Raw genomic sequence first — 26,602 nt, forward strand, 5'->3', positions numbered from 1 at the left:
CCAATTCTGTTTTATGTTTGAAGTAAAACTTGAAGAGCTTGCTCTCTTAGAGCTGTCCAGTCTCCTACTGATGTGCTAACGTGTGTATTCACAGCTTTACATCCAACTACTGGTTGTGTTCTGTTTGCTCTGCCTAAGGAGCACCAAATTATATGAAGCCATTCCTTTGACTGGGAAATGAAGTTAAGTAATCAGATTCAAAATGAACTCTAACGGACGGAGTCCAGTAAGGCAGGATTGGAGTAAGTCAGATGACGGGATTCAGGGATGTGTAAAGTAGAAAGCCATGTGGCATCAGTGTAGTCCACTGAGAAACAGTGCTGTTTGACAGGACCAACTGGTGAGCCATCAAGATAAGATTGCTTTGTTTACCTCATTACCACCAAATCCCAAATAAGGTCTTCAAGAGGCTGGAGGTGAAATCCAAGGATGGGGTGCCTGCGTGGCTCAGTCGGTTAAGCATCCAACTACGGCTCAGGTCATGATCTCACAGTTGATGAGTTTGAGCCCCACATTGAGCTCTGTGTTGGCACCTCAGAGCCAGGAGGCTGCTTTGGATTCTGTGTCTCCCTCTCTCTCTGCCCCTCCCCTGCATGATCATGCTCTGTCTCTCTCTCTCTCCCAAAAATAAACATTAAAAAAAAATTTTTTTTTTAATCCAAGGATAATGGGACATGTAATACAACTTGCTAAGCGTTTGGGTTTCGTTCCTATTTTTTAGTGCCACTTAAGAGTCTCATCTTATTAGGGGAAAAGACATGTTGCTACGATAGGCAGATTAAATATAAGCATGGAAATAATCCTTATTTTAAAAAGGGCAACCGTGGCAGGTAGACAGAAAAGTCTATATTTGAGTGACTTTGCTCTTCTATGGGTTTAACCAAGTTTTCTTAAAAGTAAATTGATCTTAAAGAGGGACTTAAAGAATAGAAATGGGGATAGCATGCCAGATGGGTTAGTGGGAGGGTTTTCAAAGTATGTGAGAATGGTATAACAAAATCAGAGATGAAAGTGGGAAAAGATAAAAAAGAAAAAACTATTGAATAGGAACAGCTTAACTTTTTAAAATACCCCCGTTCATACAGAAATATACTGCCTATGTAATTCTAAATGGCCTCTCTCCAGAGCAGCTAGTACTTAAAAAAAAGCAGTCATGGTTGCCAATTAAGGTCTTGGTTCACTAATAATAATGACTTCATGACAAAAAAAAAATTACATGGACCTTTTTGAAGTATGATTTAAAGAAGTTTTCATAATAGTTAGGATGTCAATTACGTTGGCCTTCAACATTTTTATTAGTGAGGAAGTTGTAGCGCAGTTTTTGTTGAACTGGTTTGGAAACTCCTTATAACTCAGCTCTTCAAAAATATCAACTCATTTAATTGCATTTAGATTCATTCCTTTTCAAAAGCTGCTAAGGAAACAAATTGGTGCTCAGAGCTGTTTACACTTGTAAATGCAATTAAAATTGAAAAGTCAGTAGGGAAACTCACTGGGATCTCTGATAATAGCAATAGTTGTTTCTTTTATAATAATTCGAACTGATGAAGTGAAGAAAACAAAATCACTTCAAGAGTTTATCAAATGGCACGTATATTGCTGATAACAAATTAAGTGGGCTACTCACCTTCTTTTCTAGATTAAAAGGTAATTTGTTCAAGTATATGAAGTAATCAGTATATTATACTTTTTGAATGTTTTGTTTCCTGTGCTACTGCATGGGATATTTTAAACCATGTTTATAAAACAAACATTTTCAAATTGAACTTTAAAACTTAGTGAGCTTAAAGAAATTAAAGGTATTAATGAGGTACAGTTCACGTAAAACAGCCTTTTATATTCTCTACATGTAAATTTCTGTTAAAATTAATACAGTTGAGTAGAAGTTCATGGTTTTGCCTGGCAGATTGAACGATGCCACAAGATTGCCATCTGTGTATCAGTGCCACTCATCAGTTCTTCAGACTAGTGGCCCATTAAACTAAACATAGGAGTAATTCCACTGAAGATGGCTTTCTTCAATTAACTTCTGAGTAGCCTGGCAAAACTGCATATCCTGCTTCCCTTGCCCAGGAAGGGCAAAAGTTCATTGTAGTAGACCTTGAATGACAATCGCTAATAAGTTTGTTTTGTTTGGTTTTAATATAATTTAAATTTTCCTTTATTCATTTAACTGCTTTTTCTTGAGTACTCCCCATGTGCCAGGCATGTGCCCTTTCCCACAGAACTTACTCATAGTTGGAGATAAAGGCCAGTGAAGAGGCATTTGTGAAATCTGGTGTTCTCAGCTAACCCAGACGTGTTGGAGTAAGAACCAGACAGGAGATGGTAATGACCCAGACAGTTCAGTGAGAGGGGTGATCGGGTGAAGCAGGATTTGGGGATGTTGTGCCGCTAGATTTTATGGGGAAAAGAACCCTTTAAAATGGACAGCAAAACATTTGGGATAGGTGAGGGGAGGAGCTGTCAAGGAGGACACCTAGGTTTCTTCCTTGAGCAGTTGGTGGTGCCAGACTCAGGAAGAGAATCAGGTTTAAGGTTTGGGCACTTAGAAGAGGAAGAAGCATTTCGTCCAGGAGGTAGGTGTTTGAGAAGCCCATGGGCCATCTAAGTATAAGTGTTCGCTATACTCAGAACTCTTTCTTGCCCATGACACTTTTTTTCATGTGTTTTATTTTTCTTTTGTAAAATGTTTATTCATTTTTGAGAGAGAGCGTGAGCAGGGGAGGGGCAGAGAGAGAGGGGACAGAGGATCCAAAGCAGGTTCTGTGCTAGCAGCAGAGAGCCCAATGCAGGGCTCGAACTCAACGAATCATGAGATCATGTCCTGAGGTGAAGTCAGACGCTTAACCAACTGAGCCACCCAGGAGCCCCTCATGTCATTTACAGGTGACTTTTACTCCTGAATATTTGAAAGAAATTTATGTTACATTTGTGTATTTGTACAGTAAATTGAATATTGTTCTCTGATTTGCTTTTCATCTCAAAAGATTATTTATATGCATGTAATCATGTTCTTATCCAGGTTCCTAGCATTAATTTGGGTATTTAAGTAAAAACTAAAAGAAAAATTATTTTAGGGCACATGGGTGGCTCAGTCAGTTAAGCAACTCTCGATTTTGGTTCAGGCCATGATCCCATGGTTCATGGGTTCAAGCCCCACATAGGGCTCTGTGCTGACAGTGCAGAGCCTGCTTGGGATTCTCTCCCACCTTCTCTCTCTGCCCCTCCACCTCTCTCTCTCTCTCTCTCTCTCTCTCTCTCTCTGCCCCCCCCCCGTCAAAATAAAAATAAACTTAAAAATTAAAAAAAATATATTTTTGAAGAAAAGTTATGTTGCACAAATTACTAAGAAGGAACATTGGAAAAGAAAAATCTTTAAAAGTCCACATTATCCTTCAAATAGACATCTATTAACCTGCTGTTGAAGCTCTGGACACATCAGGAAATTCATTGTTTCATACAATTTTGTATCTTTTATCAGTACAGTTTTTGACGTTTCTAAATAAATACTGGAAGCCCACAAGATTTAACAGCAAAAATTAATTTCTGCAGCATAATTTAAACCCTTTTTTTATATGCTAAAGAATTTCTTTTCATACAGACCAGTGAAACTTAAAATTTGCTATGTTTAATAGATTCAACTAAATCATGGCTTAGAGCTGTGGCAGTGGTCTGCGAAGACAGTTGACCGTTGGAGATTGGTTAGCCATCTTTTGGCAGTGAGACTGAAGGGAGGTTGCAGAGTAAGGCAGCTCTTGAAAAATCTTCCCGAGTTAGTAAAGTAAGCAAGTTCAAGTTCTCTGCCTACCTGCTGTTTATCCAGTGCAGTAAGTATTAGAATCAAACAGCAGAGTGGAGCTATTTATTTGGGCTATACTTTTGTACTAGCTACTTTTTTGTCTTGTTTATGGCCTTAAACATATATAATAACAAAACTTTTAATATTTTCATTCTAATAAGATTTGTGAACTTCCTTTTCGTGTTAATTTACCCAGTCTTGAAGGTGTTCACTCGTGTTATCAAATAGAGCTTTGAAGGTTTGCACTTAAGTATCTTAATTTTGCTGGAAATTTAACCTAATCAGACAGTAACTGGTTAAAAAAAAAAAACAAAAACATACACACACACAACTGCAGTATAAGTAGCAAAGGGATAAATAAAATGTGTATGAAATTCCATTTCGGGTCTGTTTTTGTACTCGGTGGAAGACAACGCTGAGATATTTGAGTTTGCTTCGTGAGAGCAGCTATTCCCACATGCTTACATGATCATTGTTCAGGAGGTGTACTCCCCATAGCTCACTTGTGAGCCAACGGATAGCCCATTTAGCAGTGGTTTTGGCAAACTCAGCAGGTCCCACTATTGGCTGATGTTACATCATTTTAGAACAAATTAATACACGCAGTTTTATACCTGATTTAATACCATTAAAGTGCAAGTACTTCATTATCTTACTACTAGCCAGAGTTTGCAGTTCAGTTAATAAAATTGTTACAACTTCAATTTTTAAAACAAAGGATGAGTGCAGGGTTTAATTTTTTCTGGTAAGTCAGCTAAAAGTTTTTTTGGTTTTTTTTTTTTAACCTGCCACCTGAGTGGCACTCCACTTAACCCTGTTTTCAAAGCTAAGCAGATTTAGACTGGTTAATTCTGGCAGGCATTAATTTTCAGCTCCACATCCTTATTCACTTTCAATATAAACATACTGCTGTTTGACTTTAATAATATGGCTTGAGTTTATAAAAATGTAATAAGGTATTCTGTATTATGAAATGTATTATGTCTTTGAAAATGTGTTCTATGATCTGTATTTTAAAAAACAATTGAAATAGCATACTTAAGCTTACTAAAAAGTTAGGAGATAGAAAAATGTGATAAGAACATTTCTACTATTTATAGTATATCATGAAGATTTGTTGAAGAATTATACTGGTTATTGGAGCAGATAATATCTATCGCTATGTGAAAATTAATTGTGTATAATGCATTTCTTCTAGAGGATAAAATTATCTTGATAAAGTTTTAGAAAGCTGAACAAATGTGAAAACATTTTAGATGCTTTCGTTTTCTTAAAAAAATAAATCTAGGGGCACCTGGGTGGCTCAGTCAGTTAAATGTCCAACTCTTTCTTTTTTTTTTTTTTAAGCTTATTTATTTGAGAGAGAGAGAGTGCGCGAGCAAGCGGGGAGGGGTAGAGACGGGGAGACAGAGGATCCGAAGCAGGCTCTGTGCTGAGAGCAGAGAGCCTAATGCAGGGCTCGAACTCACAAACCATGAGATCATGACCTGAGCTGAAATCAAGTCAGATGCTTAACTGAATGAGCCACCCAGGCGACCCTAAATGTCCAACTCTTGATCTCAGCTCAGGTCTTGATCTCAGGGTCATGAGTTCAAGCCCTGAATTGGGCTCCATGCTGGGCATGAGGCCTACTAGATAGAGTCAAGATAGATAGATAGACAGACAGAAAACCCACTTCATTGACTTTGTGAGGCTTTTATTAATGTGTATTTTTTTGGTTCTGGTATGCCTTTCCCCAGTAAAACATAACCATAATTTAAGAACATGATCAACTTATGTTTTTGTTAGAAAAAAATTGTCAAGCATTTCTCTTATTGAGCCTTAAAGTAGAAATTTTTGCAAGTGTGTACTTCAGGAGGATTAGCAAAGAAAGCACTACACTATAAAGGCCAACATTTTGTAAATGTAAATTGCTAGTTTGGTACTACTTTTTTGTATTATATGCAATAACCTGCCTCTGGAGCAAGGTTTAAAATGAATCAAGTCCTTGGAAAGGCTTTATTATTCATAAGAATTTAATATTACTGAACTATATAGTTAAACTGAAGCAGAAATTATTAGACCATATTTTATGTTATTAACACCCATATTCTTTAGCATCTTTCCTCTAATTTACAAACCTGATGACTGAGAGCCATGTTTTACTAAGATCTGTATATATTCTTATTGCAGCTTTTAAAAAAACAAAATGTTGTCTTTTGTTTGTTTGTTTGTTTTTCTCTATAGGAGTACCAAAATCTAATCTCTTGCACACCAGATCATTAAGGGGCCATAAAGACTGCTTTGAAAAATACCATTTGATTGCAAACCAGGATTGTCCCCGATCTAAACTTTCAAAAAGTACTTACGAAGAAGTTAAAACTCTTTTGAGTAAGAAGATAAACTGGATTGTACAGTATGCACAAAATAAGGATCTGGATTCAGATTCTGAATGTTCTAAAAATACCCAGCATCACCTGTTAAATTGCAGGCATAAGCCAGATAAAAAGTTACTCCCACAGTTTGACTCTCAAGTACCAAAGTATTCTGCAAAGTGGATAGATGCAAGCGCAGGCGGCCTTTCAAACTGTTCACAAAGAATATTGGAGCAGCGGGAAAATACAGACTTTGAGCTTGCTGTGTTGCAAGATTCAGGTGCCACTTTATGCCACAGTAGTGTATTGTGGCCTCATAGTCACAACCAGGCACAGAAAAAAGAAGAAATAATCTCTGATCCAGATGCTAACGTCCAGGCCCAGCATCCACATTACAGCAGAGAGGAATGTAAGTAAAATGGGGAGAAAAGTAAAAGTTGCAGTTTTGTTGGCCTTTTTTTTTTTTTACATTTTTACATATGTGATATGTCAAGAATTTTGTTCTAGAATTATGGATTTTATAGAGTATTTAAATGACAGGTTCACCCTAGCAAAAATGAGGTGTCTTAAATTCTCCATCAGTTCTCTCAAATACTCCTTGGTATGTCCTAAAGCATTTGAATTCAGTCCCATCATCTTTTTTAATAAACTTAAAATAAATAAATTTAATAAATTAAATGTATTAAACTAAATGGAATTGACAAACAATTGGAAGTTTGAAGTTCATGTAGTTTAGAAGTACATCTTCAACCATTGGCTAACATACATTGTCACGTTGCTCATCGCTACAAGATTAATTTACTGGGGGTGGCATTTCAAAAGCAAAAAGCTGACATTCACTAAAGGACAAAGGTAATGTGTGCACTTATTTTAAAGTTGGGAAAAGTGACCCGTTCAGTTTTCATTTATATCCACGAAAACACACAGAAACTGAGATAATTCTAATTGACTTTAAGTCAAGTGATTTTAGAACTAGAAGGGACATTGGGTGTATTTTTAATGCAACTTCTAAATTCTACACATGAGTTATCTAAGGTTATATAACGAGATAGATCAGTTTTTCAGACTATTTCCACAGTACTTTAGTGTTTTCCCAGCTGTGGATCATAAACTATGTAGTGCTTAAGCATAATCAGCTTGATGAGTAGTGGCTTCTAGCAGTTTACCAAGTATTCTTTGGCAAAACTTCTGATTCAGGTGGAGGTGTACTGGAAGTGATGTAAAATATGTTTCTTGCTGTGAGCTGTGGTTAGAATTTGAAAATATCCTCCACACTGTAGGAGTTAATGAATAAATCCTGGAGGACGGGTGAATACTATAATGGCAGTTAAGTGAATATTTTTTTAAATAGAATATTGTATTAGTGATGTGGACAATTTATTTTTCCAGGTTACTGTAGTAATAATTCACATATTTTCATGTTTCAGTGAATTCGATGACTCTTGGTGAGGTAAAGCAACTGAATGCAAAGCTCCGACAGGAAATACAGGGTAAAGACTCAGTGTCAATGTTTTATGCATGTGAAAATTTTGATACAGAAAATCCCTCATGACAGGACATTCTTAACTTTATCTGCATTTAAATTCGGAAAGGGGATTAGAACCCATTGGAACTTCCAGAGCAAAAGATTAAGAAAACGACTTCTTTATGAAATAAAGGGGAAATAAGTTTTTCTTTTTTAAGTAAAAATGGAGACAACTAAACCCATATCTCTTCCTAGCATTTTATTATGCCAGACACTGTATGAGTGTGCTTCCTAACAGTTCTTTAAAGTTGTATTAGCCCTGTTTTGTGGAGTTTTTTAAATTATAAACAATGTCAAACACAAAAGTGGTGAGAATAGTTTAGTGAACCCCTTGACCCATCTTCACCAGCTTCAACTATTATCAAAAGCATAGCTAATTTCCCCTCATCTCTGCTCATACCCATTCCTTTCACCCCATGCCCAGCATGGATTATTTGACACAGATCCCAGACAAATTTTGTCCACAAATACTCCAGGATTTTCTCTAAAAGATAATTTCTTTTAAAGGTAATCACAACCTCATTATCACACCTAAAAAAAAAAAAAAAACAACAACAACAGCTAGTAATTCTTTAAACATCATCAAATACAACGCTAACACTAACAACAGTTAATGTTGATATTCCCCTGTTGTTCCCTTTTTTTTTAAACAACTGATTTTCATTTTGGTGAGGAAATTACACTTCAGAGACATTAAGTTGCTTACAAAGATCGTGCGTTCAGTTAGTAACAGATTAAGGATTATATAACCCCTCCTTAACTCCATGGCCAGTGGTCTTAATCACACATCAGCTGAGAATAATAAAATAGTAACAATAGTAATAGTAATAGCAACTTCTGTTTATCAAGTGCTTATTCTGTGGAATGTACTTTATCGTATGATCTCATTTAATCCTCACAGTAGCCCTGTGAATTGCTTACTATTGATACCAAGGTTATACATAAGAGGAAACTAAAGCGTGTAGTTTTAGTCACTTGCCTGAGACTTATAAAAGTGTAGGAACAAGAATTCAAAAATGTAGGTAGTCTGAATCCAAAACCTCTTAAGAGGTATTTCCAGACCTGAGTATTAACGGTCACTTCCTGTCCCGTAAGTCATAAATGAACCTATTTATATATTCATCCACCTTTTAAATCTTTACAGAAGTTTTTGAAGAGTTAACACACCAAGTGCAAGAAAAAGATTCTTTGGCCTCAGAGCTCCACGTCCGCCATGTTGCCATCGAACAGCTCCTCAAGAACTATTCCAAGTTACCGTGTCTGCAAGTGGGGCGAACAGGAACAAAGTCACACCTACCCATAAACAACTAAACCAAACTTAACATTTCCTTCCTTGGCCCTCATGCCCCTACCATGTACTGGTCTGCCAGGCATGACAACTTTAAAGAAGTTGAAGAAAGTTATTGGTCCCATTTTTTTATGGTCCTTAAATTTGCAAAGCTGAAGGCACTATTTAACATCTTTGTCAAATAAAGCAGATCGTTACACTCTAGTCTTCTAGGATTAATCATTTTGGTTCATTTTGGGAATCTTTCTTCCCATTATTACTAAATGGCCCTCCCTAACTTACCACATGTGACTACTGTTACAGTGTGATTTGATTAAACATTTTAATGCAATTCACCTGTCAAAACAATAGAAAATTAAACTCCTTAATTAGTCTGAACTACTAAAGATAACTTTTAAGAGGGAAATGGAATTCATAATACACCTCTTATTTATTATGAGCAATATTTTAATATGAAAGTTTTATATATATAAATGCTATTTTAGGTACCTTTCCATTCTCTTTATAAATGTGTATTTGAATGCCTCTGTATATTATATTTACACTTTTCCTGTGTGGATACGTTCACTCATATTTCAGATCACTGCATTTTATTCTCTTAATACACTCTTTTTACTATTGTTTTCCAAAGATAAATGTATTTTGAAGTAGAAATCTATCTAGTTGAATTGTTTTGACTTCTAATAACTCTTAGGAAAGAGGAATTAATAACTTTTTAAAGCAAATATCCAAGAAAAAAAGTACATTATTTTTTTCTAACAAAAGCAGTTCTGAGTTTGTTCAGAAAGAAAATGCTAATCTAGTTTTCATATGTCAGCTTGTCTCCATAAAAGTAAAAGCCTGTTATATTTCATTATTACTTCCATTCTAATGACTTTGATGTGTTAGAATTTGGACAGAGTAAGTCATGCCTCACTTCCAAGTCCAGTGTAACATCTGTCAAATTGAATATGCTGCGAAATTGTTGTCCTATCTTTAAAAAAAAACTTAAAAATTCTTCTGTGTGCTACTTCAGATATAGGTTCAAGAATCCTTAAACTGTCCAAATTCTCTTGTCAGTATTACTGACCTGAAAAAAGCATTATGAGGTGTTTTTCTAAACTTTAGAACTTAAAGAGAAAGAGAAGACTGCTTGACACAGGAAAACAAAACTCTAATTCAAAAAAATAAGCCCATTTTAAAAGGATATTCTTGTAAGTTGCCTGTGATGTTTCCAAAGAATTCTGAACTAGTATGTCGTCTCAGACAGCTAGGTAAGTTTTATAACAATGTATTATATAGTAAAAGCTATAACCAATACAGAATTAAAATGGGCTCTAAATTCTGTTTTGTGTTGGTGCTAGAATATATTTATGAGGTAAAATCTTTGCTTGAAAGAATCTACAGAAAAGCCCATTAACTTGGCGGCTTCATGCATAAAGATATGAATGACTTCTATTTTAAATTTGGCAGCCTGCTCTGGCTTGGGTCAGAGTTTAGTCTGAACACAAAACAGTATTTGACTAAGCAAAGAAACGCCTCAGTCTAGTAGAAAACAATTTTTTGTAATACTAATGTGTTAAATTTGCCTGAGAGTATTAATTGATATCTCAATTGATTTCATTTTGTTTTCTTTTAAGTCTGACATAACTGCTTTTCAGAGGGAGCTTTTGAAAAATACTTTGAATTTCTCTCAGTTTTTCGAGGCATCCAAAATGAATTTGAAATCCAGGGAGTGTGAGGATACATTGCCTTAGTTTTGATAAGCTTTAAACTGAACGTGTGCAATATCAAAATCTTTATAAATTTACAAGTTAAATAAAGACATTTCCTGATGATGCCAGTAAATATCTTAGTAAGTGCTTAGTTGTTAGGTCACATTTTTTTAATTTGACTTTACTCTTTTTTTGGCATAATTCATCAAGAATGTTTCCAGCCAGTGTGCTTGCACACATTTGTGCTTCTATTTAGATCACTTAGGGACAGTCATAAAAGTTTGGGATGTGTTGCATTTGATATCAGTAGTAGCCTATTTCCAGAGTATGAGCCATATGGTGCAGTCCTAAATGCAACAGTGTTAATCCAAAGAAAAGGGTTTGCTTTGTTTTTGGCAAATATGTAGCTTTACTAATGAGTTTGGAACAATTGGGTGGGATTGTGCATGTACTAAGTAAGGTCTTAACTGAGGATTCTGATTTATTTCATTTAGATATTTCTACCTAAGCTCTTCAAAGGAAAGGTGCTGTAAACAATCTGCGGTGCTGGTACTCATATTAGTACTTTATTTGAATGAATACTGTAGTGAAAGAATTTTTCTTGAAGGACTTTGCACAGTAGTTTATCCAACCATTTGGTAAACTTTGATTCCTTTGTTAGTTTTCTTGATTGAATGAAGATGTAGTTACTGTATATGCTAAAAGGAGGAGAAGGGACAGAGTTGAGTTCTGAGAGAATATGAAAAACTACAAATATTGTTACCATCCTTGGCTATTCTTCTGTACAGTTGTTAGTACTTTTTGAGGAAGTTTAGAAGAAAATCTCATATATACCATCACTTTCAAAAATGGCAAAAGGGAGAAGACCGCCAGTCTAACATTTCCAGAGCTTATATTATTAAGGGGAGTGAAATAAAACTAATGTTTTTTTCATGTTAGATTTCATAATTTTAGACAAATTGGATGGAGTTTTAAAAATCAACTTGAAGTCCAAAGTGATTTTGACCACACGAGATTGTTCACATTAGAGATTAAAGTTTTCAAATTTGTTCAGACTTTTAATTAAGGTAAAAATCTATTTTAATTTTGAGGTTATCACCCTTTGACCCTAACATTTAATATCCAAATTAGTCTTTCTTTTTTTTTTTTAAGAAAAAAAAGGTATGCACTTAGGACATCACTTAGGTGATACAGACAGCAAAATAGTGTTTCATTCCATTATGTAGTTCTTAAATGTTGGAGCAAAGAAATGTTCTTAGTTTTTCAAATTTATGCGCATTTCACCACAAAGTGCCCATTTTTACATACACTTGAGAATTATTTTTAAAATAATAAGTTCATGTTGGGAAGTGATTTCAAAAATATAGTCAAAATATATTTTATTGGCGTCTTGACAGACATCTTGAGATTTCCTGGGGTTTTCATCTGACCACATTGTTTAACACTGAAAATGGTTTAAAGTGCTTTCTTTTCTCGTTTAGATATTTTTTACCTTGGCATTTACACTGTTGAGACTTGTCAGTTTTTGCTAGGATTTTTTAAATTAATTTTTGAGGATCTGTTTGTGTTAATGTTTACCAGTTTTGCTTTTACTTTGTTTTGTATTAATGTTATAAAATTCAATTTAAAATGTATACGCTCTAAATTTAAGTAAGAACTATTAAAGAATAAATTATTTGTATCGCTTAGAAGGAGGTTCAGTTGGTGACCATAAAATTGTGACATAAAAGTTTTCAAATGGGACAGTGTAAAGGTCTAATAGTGTTTCTTTTTTTCTGATTTACTGACAGATATTGCTTATACTGAAGTAAGATATCTGAGTATTTTTAAGTACTTAATAAAAAGTTTAGTACTCTACAATTTTTTTAATTTTAATTTTAATTTTGTTATTAACTTCAGGTTGGTGGGAATAATTATGGAGGAAATTTGTGGTGAGAATCAGTGAGAGATAAAATCTTCAAAGGTTATTCTTGCCATGTTAAGTTTTGTGGTGGTAGCATGGGAAAGAGTTTATTTACCAGAATAATAAGGTAATAGAGCTCCAGCACAAGGAAAGGTACCTTGGAGGAGGGCTCTAGTACTGTGGAATAACGAGGGTCTGTCCTACATCTCAGTATTTCCATTCACTTCATCCCTTCCTAATTGCCCTTATTATAGAATTTAGTCTAACGTATTAAGCAACTTAGTCATCTTGCTATGAACCAATCATAGCAAGTCTCTAGCATTAGATTTTTTTTAGCACCTAGCTTGTAACCTACTTTTCCCTATTCTTTTTGGTTTAAAAAGAGTCCAGCCTACGAATGCATTTTAGTAATACTGAATTAGTACACAATTTTAAGCTTACCAAAGTAAAACAAAAAAATCATGAAGATGTGTATTCCCCACCCCCCTAAATTGTTAGTTGAACTTTCCTCAGCTGCACACACAGCAAAGGGAATTTTAGCAAATGTGTGTTTCTTTTTTCAAACTTGTGTAGAATGTTTATTTCCGTCTGCTGCCTCCAAAAGAGGCAGTTTACAAAGTATTCAGTAGTGACTTCTGTTTAAATGCTGCCATCCCTACTTTTATAGTCCGTATGTGTGTGTTAACCTTGTTTTAAAGTAGCATATACTAGATCATTGAACTTATCTCTCTTTGCTGTTAGAAATTTATGTTACAAAATTGTGCTAGGGTCTTTGGGAAAAGAAAATGAAACTACTGGTAAAAAACAAGTTGGTTTTAAGAGGGTTTCAGACATTACTGGGTATTTTTTCTTTTAAAACTGCAATAATTTATATATTTGTATTGTTCTGCTTTGGAACTGTAACTGCATATGCTTGTCTATTTTTAATTTTACAACAATAAAATAAATATTTTGTTATCTGTTAGCTTCAGTGGATTTTTTTTTAATACTTATTTATTTTGAGAGAGACAGAGAGTGCAAACAGGGGAGGGGCAGAGAAAGAGAGAGAGCAAATCCCAAGTAGGCTCCGTGCTGTCAGTGCAGAGCCCAATGCGGGGCTCTATCCCCCATGAATCGAACCATGAGATCATGACCTAGGCCAAAATCAAGAGTCAGGTGCTTAACCGACTGAGCCACTCTTTTTCTTTCCTTAAATGGATGACCTATATGAAGGGTTTTGTTTTGCAGGCTTAGGGAGTCTATACTTAACAATCATCTTCTAGCAATTTATCTTAATTTTTTGTGAGAATCTCTTTGAGAGTTAATATTCCCTCTGTATCAAAAGCCCAGAAACAGGAAATAAGATTCTTGTGGCTTACTGGGTGTCTGTGCAACTTTTTAAATTGCAGTGTACTTTGCATACAATAAATACACAGGTTTTAAGAGTGGTGTTTGAGTTTTAGCAAAGGTACACAACTGTGTAACCATCAACCTTTGTGACCCTTTCTAGTCGTCTTAACTCCCCATTTCCCCTCCACTGTTCTGACTTCCATCACTGTAATTTGCATTTGGCTATATTAGGACATTACATAAATGTTACACAGGATATACTGTACTCATTTGCCTTTGGCTTTTTTCATGCAACCGGATGCTTTGAAATTTCTTCCATATTAACAAAAAGATGACTAATTTGTGCCCTCTTTTTTTTTCTTCTGACCAGTACTCTATTATTGTATGAATGTATTGTAAATTGTTTATCCATTCACCTGTAATGGACATTTTAATTGTTTCCCGTATGGGATTAATATGAATAAAGCTGTTATGAATATTTTTAAATTGGCTTTTAAAATAATATTAAAATAGAAATTAAAGTATTCAAGGTCATTAATTGTGGTTAGCATTATTAATCCAAATATTCACAAATTACAATTTTTCCCCACAGATGATTTTTAAAGTAATGTATATGCTTTTGCGATAATTTATTTATTTTTAAATTTTTTTATTTTAATGTTTATTTATTTTTGAAGGAGAGAGAGAGAGACAGAGCATGAGTAGGGGAGAGGCAGAGAGAGAGGGAGACACAGAATCTGAAACAGGCTCCAGGCTCTGAGCCATCAGGACAGAGCCCGATGCATGGCTCGAATTCACAGAGTGTGAGATCATGACCCGAGCCAAAGTCAGACACCCAACTGACTGAGTCACCCAGGGGCCCCTGCTTTTGTGGTAATTTAAAACTAGGAAACAAGGACAGTTGTACAAAAAAGATCAGAGGCAGAATACAAAACAAGGGATGTTTGAGAACTGAAACATTTAACAGGTTGCTAAGAGAATAGTAATCATCCTTGAAGGTCTTTTCAATGTCTAACAGTCTAAGTCAGACCACTTTGTTTTCCAGAAGAGGCAAGTGAAGATCAATGGAGTCTGGTTTGGAGAAAGTACTGGAAAGAGCACGAGACCACAAGTGAAATTGCTGTCTTGTTTTAGCTTTAACTACTTTGTGATGTTAAGGGAAATTCATCACTTAACTTTTCTAAGCCTGAATTCACCAAGCTAGAGCAAATAGTTGGTAGAATGTAAGCTTAGTGCCCCTTTCCAACCTTTGTTCCTGCCCAGTTTCCAAGCCTTCTTGGGAATTTTAAAACTAATAAAATTTGTTCTCCCTCCTCTTTAAATGTCATGATAGGGCCTGGAATTCTTTGCAGGTAATTTAGAGCCTAGCAAGTAGGTGTGCATGTGTTGGACAGAACAGAGGGAGAGCAGCGATCAGAATAATATCCTTTCTATATCATTTATATATTGGATTCTGAGTATTAGTAAAAGGTTTCACTTTGGGTATCTGATCTAGATCATGTCTTAGATCATTACTATCTTAAATTACACATGACTCATAAGTTTATATCAATGGATCTCTCTCTCTCTCTCATTCGTGCTCCGTTTGAATTCCATTCCAGTGTTCAAATGGCACAAACCACCTTGACTTCTAGAAGCAAAAACTTAATCCCAACCTCTCTTACATATGGGACACCCCACTCTGACTGGCAAAGCAAAGAAACTGGGTAGGGAAGGTCCATGTTGAGAGCGGCAATGTCCCTCAAGAGGACCAACATCCAGTATCCAGTGGGGGCAACAGGTAAGCTCCCGGCATCTGGTGTTGAGTAGCCATTGCTCTGTGTAAATCTGGTCATGAATCTTGTACATTTTGTTCCTTCTGGTTTCCAAGCCTTTTGCGTGATCTCTGCCCATTGAATAAGTTCCTTTTCAGCCTAAGTGAAGTGGTTGCTTTCTCTGGTTTGCAACTGAGAACTCAGTTACTCACTTCATGCACTGGGTCCATGTCCAATGTTCTTCTGCTCTGAAATCTTAACAAAATTCATTTCTAAAAGTGAACTGAAAGCCTTCAGGACCACAAGGTCTGCCTGCTGGGTTAGCTGAATCTGATGGGAAATTTTTGAAGAGAAAGTAAACCTTTTGGTAATGTGGATGTCTTTTCCAATTAAACATTTTCATTGTTCGCACTTGGGGTGACTTTGGAGAACTTCTCACTGCCCTCCACTGATTACTGCAAGTGCTTACGGTTTGTATCTACCAGGATCTTGGAAGAGGTGATCTAATAGAAAGAGTGTTGGTCATAATTTTAGCTCAGGGCTTTGCCTGTGTTCTCCCTGGAAATACTAAATGACCTTTAGCCCAGTAAGCATCTATTGAATGAATGAGTGAATGAGACTTCATAGGCAACACTAGGATTGCATGCCCTCTAGAGGTAAATCAGTTACCAAAACAATGCCTAAGGCATTCATCCAGTGATTGAATACACCTCTCCACGTATCCCACTTTTCACAACACCTTCATGACTATTTCAGGACTTTGATAACTCACATTCGTTCTGTCTCTGTTTCTTCTCCAAAATGCTGGTTCTGAGTTTCATGGAACATAACATCACGCGGCTGCACCTCCAGTGCTTCTGAATCAATAGGTCAGGGGTGGGACCTATGAATTTTTGTCGAACAAACTCCCAGGTGATGCTGATGCTGCTGGTCTACAGAACACTTTGCAAACCACTGCTCTAAACCATCAACTCCCCCGGGGTTTACTTCCCAAAAGATGTAATACTACTACTTCCCTGCGCAGTCTTTTCTAGATTACCATTGCTCGTGTAATCAAAACGAATCCTCAGAGCTCAGCATTAAAAGCCTTCACCACTTGGCTCCTGCCTATTTTCCATTTAAATTTTGTCATCAAACTGAGACTTTTATGTGCCAGGAATTCTAACACGCCCCGTAGGCTTTGGGTCCAAAGGATACAAAAGCCAATAAGGTTTTATTGGTCAACTGAAAAGGATTACACACCAAGTTTAAGTCAATAAGGACTGAAAAGTGTCCATCGGATTTAGCAACCAAAAATTCAATAAGAAGTGCTTTAATGGACCTATGGGAGAAAAAAGTAGAGCACGATGAATTGAAGTGTGGGTAAAGCGGTAGCATAGTGGAACTGGGGTGTGACCTCTAAGAATTTTAACGATAAATGAAGGTGAAGTCAGAATGTGGTTGTGCTTTTTAAGTTGAGAAGTACTTTATCATGAGTCAATACTAAGAGGACAGATTAGTGGAAAGGCTACAGATGGAGAAGTAGCCATAATCAAAGGAGTAGAGTACTGAAGAGGCAGAACAGGCTAGCATATCTAGAACAGGTTGTCTTTGAAGAAGTTTGGGATGGTCTCAGGCTTTCACATTGGAGAGAAGACAAAACTGCAGATGCACGTGTTCGAGGGAGATTCATTGGAGAGTAAGTTGAAAAAGCCCCTATGTGGCCAATTCTATTTTCTCTGAGAGAAAAGGAAAAGATGATGGGGTCAGAGGCTCAGGAGAAATGGTGAAGTGCTAAATAGCTGCTTTCTCAGGCGTGAGAGAGATCCTGGCTACCGGAGGCAGGGTTGCCAGACTGTTTATAAAAGGTGGAAACTGGGGTCTATGACTCGCCATTGATTGAATTTCTCAATTTGCATTCAGATTTTGTTGCTGTAAATACATACAGAGTAGGAATATTTTTGCAATTATAAACTCAGCTGAAAGCACTGCTGAAAATAGAATCTGAAACTCAGATAACATTGTGACTCAAAAACAAAATTCACAAAAACCCTACCCACTAGATAAAATTCCAAACATGGGGGGAAATGAGAAATTTGAAAAGTTACTGCAAATAGTGTGTAGCAGAAAAAATGAACTCTGTAGCTTTGACTTAAGCAATCATTTTCAAGCAATTATTTTTGTTTGAAGAGTGGATTAAGACTCTGTTGTCTAGGTCGGTTGGTGTCAAGCTTCAGCATAGAAGTGGGAAGTATCTACCCTAGATAAAAAGCAGTTTAGAAGAAGCTAGTAGGGATACAGAGTGTGGAGGAAAGCCAAGGCCTAGCTAAACACGGTTTCAGATCTGCAACTTCAAAGCCAAGAAAAGGCAACGTGAAGGAGAAGGGCTCTTCTAGGGAAAAAGAGGCAACTGAATGGAAAGCGGTAAAGGCAGAAGAGGAAGTTGTAATGAGGAAGGCATTGCTAAACTGACATTCGAGAACTTAGGTTCTGACCCTCTTCTGTCACTGCTGGGCACCACTCTAACTCTCTTAGGCTCTGTGTTCTCATCTGTAAAGGGTGGCATTGAACTCGGTGATCTTCAGGCGAACTGCCAGCTCATAACCTAAAAGGATCATGAATTTTAAGAAGCCTGCAATGGAAAATCTCCCTAGCCCCGGCATGAACAGCAGAACTGAGCTGAAAAGAATATAAAGGAAGTGTGGTTTCATTTAAGAAGAAACTGTGAGGTGCTTTTACAGCAAGACAGTTGTATGATCATCTGTGACAGAAGAGAAAAGATAGCAGAATCAACCTGGCTCATAAACAGCTATACAGTTCTCTATGTATTGTCTGTAGAAAGAAAAAAAAGACTAAGTCTTGACACCTTATTACTGTCCCACATTTTTTTTTTTTATCAAGGAAAAGTATTTCTCTTAGGAGTAACAATGGGATGATTCTGCCACACAGTCAGAAGTTGGGTCATCTACAGCTCAGCCCCTAATAACTGCCTTGGACATTTCCACCTGGGCATGGAAAATGAAAATGTAAAGCAGTATGGTAATCTGTGTAGTAGAACATAATTCCATCAATACATCTCACCTTTATTCTGAGATTATATCTTTCCTATTATGGGAGTGGAAAATTGTTCTTTCTTTCATAAAGTGATAGTAATAGTAGACGGTAGGTTTTTATTTGTGTTTATTTCTTAAATTTTGAGTCCTTATTTGGTAAAAATTAAAACCACAATCTTATGTAGATGATTAACCCTAGTAAAATCACTACCCAATAATTTTAGATAAATTATTGAAGGTTTTAGAATATTGATTGTTTGTACATCTCGTATTATCTTTGCTCTCTCCTACCTCTACCACACAAATAATTCTCCAGAGAGATACCGCTAAATCTTAACCACCATCACCCCAAATCCAACATCCTTGAAACAAATTTGCTTAGTCCTGGGTGCTCCCCACAATTAACTGGGTAAATAAGTTTCTGGCTATCTCACTGTGGGGAACTTGTTCCTTTCTGTCCTCATCAGATAGCTCTGAAACTAGAAAATCCAGCATCTGGGCCCCCTGCTAAGTTGCTGCCACACTGCCTCTCAGAAAAGCACCAGAAAAAATGTGGGGCCCTTGTGCACTGCTGAAGCCCTTCCGAAAGAAAGATCGGGGAGTTTCCCTTAACAGAAAAGAAAATGCAGGCGGAGTTGAGCTAGTGACATGTAAAACCACATTTCCTTTGCTTCTTCCATTTCTTTTCATCTTCATACCTGTGTGAACAAAGCACTAGCAAATAGAAAGTTCACATCCTGCAGGGCTACCCTGCTTTTCATCAAAGTGTGGAGGGAATTTCTGTCCCAGATTGACACAGACTGGTCTCATCTCAGAGAACAAAGTGAACCAGCATGTGAGATACATAAATATCATAGGAAACCACTAACTATGTAGTGCTAAAGGGGACTTCAAGAGTCCTTTAGCCTTTATTTGACTTGATTTTGTTTTATTTTAGAAGAGCCTTTCAAAACAAAAAGTCCTCTAAGAACATAAATTGTAACGTATGAAAGTAGAGTTACTGCTCTGCATGAAAGACAGTGGAGATTCTTGGAACAAACTGCCTTCACATCCTTCTTAGTGACTGCCCCCCACCCCCAGGTCCCCCAAACTGTCACCTACACCAAAGCTGTAGGTCAGCTCTGAGTGATCTATAGCCCTGGGTATCTACGAAGCCCTATAAGAAACTGCTTAACTAGTCTCATCCCCTTAAGTGGCTTAAATCGCTTAAGAAACTTCCAAACATTCTACAGCTCTTAGTAGCCACAGAGGCAAGGACCAAATCCCAAATCTCCCCATTCCATTTCCAGCATTCCTGTGATATACCACCTCTATCCAGGCTTCTAGTTTTTATCTCTATCATATAAGATGTTCCATCTAATGGAATTGTAGGATATTTCTTCACACTCTGATGGACCACAGAAACAGCCAGAAGAGAAAAACACAGGGAAAAGAAAAAAACAGGGTAAGTTTTCCCTGCTAAGTTAAAGCAAGGCTTTGTTGGAACCAGGACAACTGCTAGTGAATCCAGAGAGTATCTTAGATGTCCTCACTGGGAGGGCAACCAGGATAGGCTATAAGAACAGTTCCTATCAGAACCTGAAGACAGCAAGTACCTTCCTTACATCAAAAAGCCAGTTTCAGCAAAATTCATTCCTAGGAAACATGGAAGCTTCTAAATATCCACTGCAATTACCTAGAAAAAAAGGAAAACATATGCCCATTGCTCCTAACTGGTTCTTCAAAACAGAGGTGTAAAGTCCTATATTATTGTAGCTGTATGTTCAAAGGGCTATGCACAATGTGGGTGGGATTTCCTTGACAACAGAAGAAAATGACAACAGCATGTATAAAGTCCCAAATGTCCCACTCTATATTATATTATATTATATTATATTATATTATATTATATTATTCTTTTGCAGAAATGACATATTTCTGTACCACACTCTAGAACCAGTGAGAAGAAAGCTAAGGTAGGTGGACCAGCAAAACTCAGTAAGCCAAATTCCAATCCCATACCTAAGTGAATTTGATACAGATGTGTAGCCAGATACAAAGAAACTTTAGAACAAGATCTGAGACTGTTAGTTAAGTAACCCTCTTCTTAGTCATTACCACTAACTTAATGCTCATTAGAAGTAAAAGGAGGACCTATCCAATTACCCACTGCTTGGTTTCCTGTCATGCTAATGGACAGGAAGAGAATGAGAGACTGCTATAAAGAAAGAACTCGCGTCTGAAAGAAGCCTGCAGCTTGACCACATGTCTGGCTGTGCTAAATTGTTCTGAGCAGTCAACTTCACTGAAATCTCATTACTGGAGATGCCAGAAATAGCACCAGCAAAATGCCCTAAGAAAATTCAGGAAGTTTGTGTTGCCTCTTCCCCTTTCCTTCTAGACCAATTCAGCATAGGAACTACTAGGTGAGACAAATAAGCCAGCTGTCCAGAGGGTGGGGGGTGCTGCTGGTGTGAGGTGTTAGAGCTGGGGGGGTGGAGGCAGCTGATGCAGTCTGACAGACCGCCAGAGAGATAAGGAGGGCATCCATGGGGGCATCAGGAGAGATGAAGGCCTGGCTGTGGGGTGTTAGAGCCTCAGTGGGCTGCAGGAAGAAGGGGGGAAAGAGTGGCGATGGAGAGTTGATTACATACACAGAGGTTAATCAAATAAATATATTAAGGATAATGGGAGCCTGGTTTCTCATTCCTGAAAGAGTTACAAATTGGAAAGGGAGAATACTAGAATGAACTCTGTGGGCTTGACTGGAACTGAAGATAATAGAGTCGACTCATAATTTTTAAGATAGATAAATGATAGCTAAGTAGATAGAGGAATACAGGTGCATATGTGTAAACGCATTTATACGTGCTTGTCCACTGAAAGGGGCTGGGAGACTGACCCTGGACAAAAGCAATAAGCATCACCTAGAACCCAAACCTTAATTTCTACAAACCATTCTTTACTAAATCAGGCCCCTTGGGGAAATGATTGACTTTAGGACTAGGGCAGGAAAAGAACAAGATGAGTCTTTTTGTTCCCAAAAGTACAAAAGTGTTTAAAACATGATGTGGACATGTCAAAAGAACACAGAAGCCACATTAACAGTACTCCATTGGCTAAATCAGAAACAGTTTAAGTATCAAAATAATTAGTGAATCATTTGAATAAAATGGGAAAATAGGTATCCATACTGATTTTAAAAAGTGAATAAATTGAGTTTGTCGTGAGAGATAGAGGAGTTACATAATCTCAAAACACCTCCCCTAAATAATTATGACTTAACAAGTGGAAAAGAATAACTTTAAGGCCCCACCTTAATCAGGTGATTAAGTGATGGAGGGTGAAGGTGGGGTGGGAAGAGGCACGGGACTGCTATTTACCATAAGAAATTGCAGTTTGATTTTTTTTTTTAATGATATAAATGTAAAACTGATAAAAATATTAAATTGGAAAACATTTGGTAAAAATTTTTGGCTGCTATTCTTAGGGCTTATTCACTGAAAGCTAGAAAAGAAACAACAAATTTTATGAATTAAGACTATTCTGGGGCGCCTGGGTGGCTCAGCCGGTTAAGCGTCCGACTTCGGCTCAGGTCATGATCTCGAGGTTCGTGAGTTCAAGCCCCGTGTCGGGCTCTGTGCTGACAGCTCAGAGCCTGGAGCCTGTCTCAGATTCTGTGTCTCCCTCTCTCTCTCTGACCCTCCCCCATTCATGCTCTGTCTCTGTCTCAAAAATAAATAAACGTTAAAAAAAATTATAAAAAAAAAAAAAAAGACTATTCTGTGGGGTGCTGAGCATTGAGGGCACATGTTAGGATGAGCATTGGGTTTATACGTAAGTGATGAATCACTAAATTCTACTCCTGAAATCATTATTACACTATTTGTTAACTAACTTTTTTTAATTTTAAAAATTAAAAAAAGAAAGACTATTCTGTGATAACAAAGCACTTGAAACGAAGGGGGGGAAATCATATAATGGCTCTAAATACAAATCCTGATCCTTAGAGTTTCAAATGTTACCAATGTGACAAAAGCAATTCAAAAAGTTAGTGAATACTATTATTCGTCATTGTAGATAATAAAATACTGACATGTATGGAGTCTTCCTAAAGAGCAAGCATTGTTCCTCTTGCTTTATACACATTGTGACATTTAACTTTCAAAATTTCTTTGTGAGGTAGGTACACTTAATTTCCCCACTCTACAGATCAGAAAACTGAGGTACCTTAATTCTAACCCTGCTATTTAATGCCTTAGTCACTAAGGAGCCTTCTAATTCTGTTATGTGCTCAATGTTTGCGTGCCTCCAGAACTCATGTATTGAAGACTTAACTCCCAATGTGACAGTATGGGAGCATGCTGTAGCTCATCTGAACCTACAAATTAGGTTCCTGTTAGGTAGTGAGGCCTTTGGGAGGTAATTAGGTTTACATGAGGTCATGATGGGATTAGTGTCCTCCTAAGAAGTAGAGAGACTAGAATGTTCTCTCCCCCAACACATACACCTCCTTCCTCCTTCAGCCCCCTCAGCCTTATGAAGCCAGTGAGAAAGCATACATTTGTAAGCCAGGAAGAGCCCTCCCCAAGAACTAAATCACCCAGTATCTTGATCTTGAACTCCTCAGCCTCCAGAACTGTGAGAAATAAGTTGTTTAAACCACCCAGTCTATGGTTTTTGTTACAGAGCCTGAGTTGAGCAACATACCCCCACTCTGTCCAGACTTTCCCCATCCTAATCCATACACCAGCCTATCTCCCAAGTCAGCTTTCAAAGACCTTTATCCACATCACATTCATACTTAAAAAAGTGTGATGGTATGTTGCCTTAGGTTGGGTTTTAAACCCACCTGGGTATCCAAAGCTCTGTACCTTTGGACCCAATTACTATTACTAACTTTACTTCTCCCTACAGTTTTCAATGAAATGTTCCCTCTAGCCAAGTCCCCAAGCACATCCTATGCAACCCCTTCTCTCTGCCTCTATACATGCTCTCTGGCTGTTTCTGGAATGTCCTTCCCCCATTCTCTCCAGAAATTTATTTTTCCCTTTTGAGACCCACTCTAAGTGTTTAATCTTCTGAAAATATTTCTCCGAATTTCTGTGCTCCCTTAACACTGGACTTACGGATCCATTTTGGAAAGCATTTATTTAGGACCAGTTTCAGCCAAAGACTCAAAATGCCCCAAAGGCAAAGACAGTATCTCCTTGTTTTTGTGTCCTCGACCCTAGTAGAGAGACTTGTAGTAAATGCTCATTAAACTAATGTTGAGGGAATGAATTGGATCTATGAATATACTCTTTCTAAATTTTGATAGCCATTAACTTTGGCTGCAGTAGTACTTTTAACAAGTTGAGGCTTATTTTAGAGATAAACTTGCTTATCCAATTTCCTAACATTGCACATTTCCTGCACTTCTACATCGAGTTCACTGATCTACTATCAAACTGAAGGATTGCTTGTCATTACATCTGCAGTGAGTCACTTGCCTGGGGAAAAGCACATGTCACACATTTACATTTTGCCCTTAAGGTAAAGGCACTTTTTTTGTTTTCAGAAAAGAGCAAGAGTCTTGCAAACTAAAACAGTAAATCCAATGCTGACTATGGTCAGTGATGAAAACCTAGTACCGCTTCTAAAAATGTACAATTTTTGGAGGCATGTTCCTGGTCTTGAGCTGGTTATTTGGGACTATTATTACTACTGATGAGTTGCAAATTCCAAAGTCCCACTCAGATGACTTGTGCAAACAGAGCCTGGAAAAAGCTCTTGGGCCAAGATGTTTCTTTGAGGTTTGTCAACTGCTAACAACATCACTGGTGACCTTAAAACTTCCACTAAAAGAGGAGGCTCAACATTTGTATGAAAGGCCACTCAGGGGGAGGGCAGTGAGAGTGATGGCCTTTAAAGGACACATCACTTAGGAGGCACCTACGATATTCTAGATGGCCTTCCTCAATGGAAGGAGACAGAAACAGTTCTTTCAAGGTCCCTGCTGTAGCATGATTTGAAGTATAGACTGCTATATTTGAGACACACATGCACATGCACACACATACACATATATTTCCAGTTTCTGTGTTTACCAGCATGATGTAGCTCATTTGAACCTAGAAATTAGGTTCTTTTCTGGGCAGCAGTCGTATAAAAGAGCACTAAACTAGACATCAGGAACTTGGAGTAAATAATCATAGCAAATAATAACAAAGCAACGAACAGCATGTGCCACAAATTGCTCTAATGATTTACACACAGTAAATGAATTAGTCCTCTTAACAAACCTAAGAGGTGGGTACTATTACTTTACAGATGGGAAATTGAGGCACAAGACTAAGTTGACCACATCATGAGGTTCTAAGTGGTAAAGCTGAGACTTGAGACTAGACATTCTGGTTAACAGGGTCTGGGCTCAGCTGTTAGCTCCAACATTTAGTAATTTCTAGTATCTATGTACAAAGTGTCCTTATCTTATATCCTTTTGTGATTCTTCCCATTTGTTTGGGTTTTTAAGCATCAGCAGATCTGCCTTGCAAATAACCCTCACGCTAAGGAGTATGAAAGGAGATAGTATACATCCAATTAGTTGTGTGATATTAATTAAATGGGCCAGATCATAGATGATCTTTTAGCTTAAATACTAGGAGACAACTAATAAAAGATGCTATTTCTTCAGCCAGCATTCACATTCCTATTCATAAACCTATCCCTAGGTCATAAAAACTCCCATTTTGTAACAGACACATACACAGGCATCTCCTACAATTCAGTGATCTACACCTCATCACATCCTGCATTCCCTTTAATCCAACAGTGAAAAATGCTTCTCTTAAAAAACTGGAAAGTAGAACCATGTTGAAATCACTGTAGCTTTCACCCCTCTGGTACTCCAAAGTGTCTTCTGTTTGGAAAAGCTCGGGAAGCACTATTCGGTTCGGTCATAATTCTTGCAATATTACATCACTTTCATACTAACAATCAACACAAATAAATGTTCAGAACTTAAACCAAGTGAGAGCAGTGGAGTGCGCTGAATGAGATAGGCCCCCAGGAGGTTTGCAGTGCTTGAGTATCTAGCAACCTGATCTCAGCAAAAATGTCTGGTAAACTTGATTTGTCTTATCATTTCACAGCTCCACTGCCACCAAGATTAAACTTCAGGATTTCATTTCTTTACTCAGAGTGGGAACGTATTCAACTGTAGCTGCTTCTCTGCCTGCAAGTTTTATGGTGGCAGTGAACTAGAGTATATTGTGTTATTAAACCCTAACCAGGCAGTAAATTACAGAGAGAAAAACAAAAGCAAATTCTGCTGAGGAGGATGGTTTTTGTTTTTTAAGTGAACGACGGACTCTACCTTACTCTGAATGAGCAAATTGTGAAACATTTCTTAGGGATTTGTCATCATACTTCATCTTTATTTTGTCTTTAGTTTAGCAGCGGAAGCAGTATTTAAAAGAAAGTTGCTACATGGGGGAAGGTCAGCTGAGAGAACACTGGTGCCCTAGCAGTTGTGACAGTTACCAAGTAAACCCTGTTTCAATAACTCTTAGGACTGTGCTTTTATTTTATTTTTTTTTTTTTTTATTTATTTTTGGGACAGAGAGAGACAGAGCATGAACGGGGGAGGGGCAGAGAGAGAGGGAGACACAGAATTGGAAACAGGCTCCAGGCTCCGAGCCATCAGCCCAGAGCCCGACGCGGGGCTCGAACTCACGGACCGTGAGATCGTGACCTGGCTGAAGTCGGATGCTTAACCGACTGCGCCACCCAGGCGCCCCAGGACTGTGCTTTTAAATCCATGGATAAATATGCAGAGGAAGAGAATGAAACCCAAATATTTCAACCTTTTCAGCTTTCCTGAAACTGCTGAGTATAGGTAGCAGTATCTTTTGCTCATGGATTTCAGATTTTTCAGGGGGAAGTGATGAGGAAAGGAGGA

The 26,602-nt window shown here is 37.4% G+C and overlaps 2 protein-coding genes across 11 annotated transcripts in view; one reads left to right on the forward strand and one right to left on the reverse strand.

Annotated features, from left to right (window-relative positions):
• The window catches only part of CC2H21orf91 (chromosome C2 C21orf91 homolog), a 32,214-nt gene extending 18,691 nt beyond the window's left edge, over nucleotides 1-13,523 (forward strand). For 2 of the 3 annotated variants that reach the window (XM_060640305.3, XM_060640306.3), the window contains exons 3-5: nucleotides 6,029-6,565; nucleotides 7,584-7,646; nucleotides 8,826-13,523. In XM_060640305.3, the coding sequence (XP_060496288.1) occupies nucleotides 6,029-6,565; nucleotides 7,584-7,646; nucleotides 8,826-8,992 (767 nt within the window). In that variant the 3' untranslated portion in view covers nucleotides 8,993-13,523. The remainder of the gene's footprint in view (nucleotides 1-6,028; nucleotides 6,566-7,583; nucleotides 7,647-8,825) is intronic. The other variant, XM_060640307.2, reaches the window with a different exon arrangement.
• Nucleotides 1-26,602, reverse strand: part of LOC132683884 (uncharacterized) — a 351,206-nt gene that overhangs the window by 216,275 nt on the left and 108,329 nt on the right. The window lies entirely within an intron of this gene.

This window comes from Panthera onca, chromosome C2 (assembly GCF_046562875.1).
Source record: "Panthera onca isolate mPanOnc1 chromosome C2, mPanOnc1 haplotype 2, whole genome shotgun sequence".
Classification (NCBI taxonomy): domain Eukaryota; kingdom Metazoa; phylum Chordata; class Mammalia; order Carnivora; family Felidae; genus Panthera; species Panthera onca.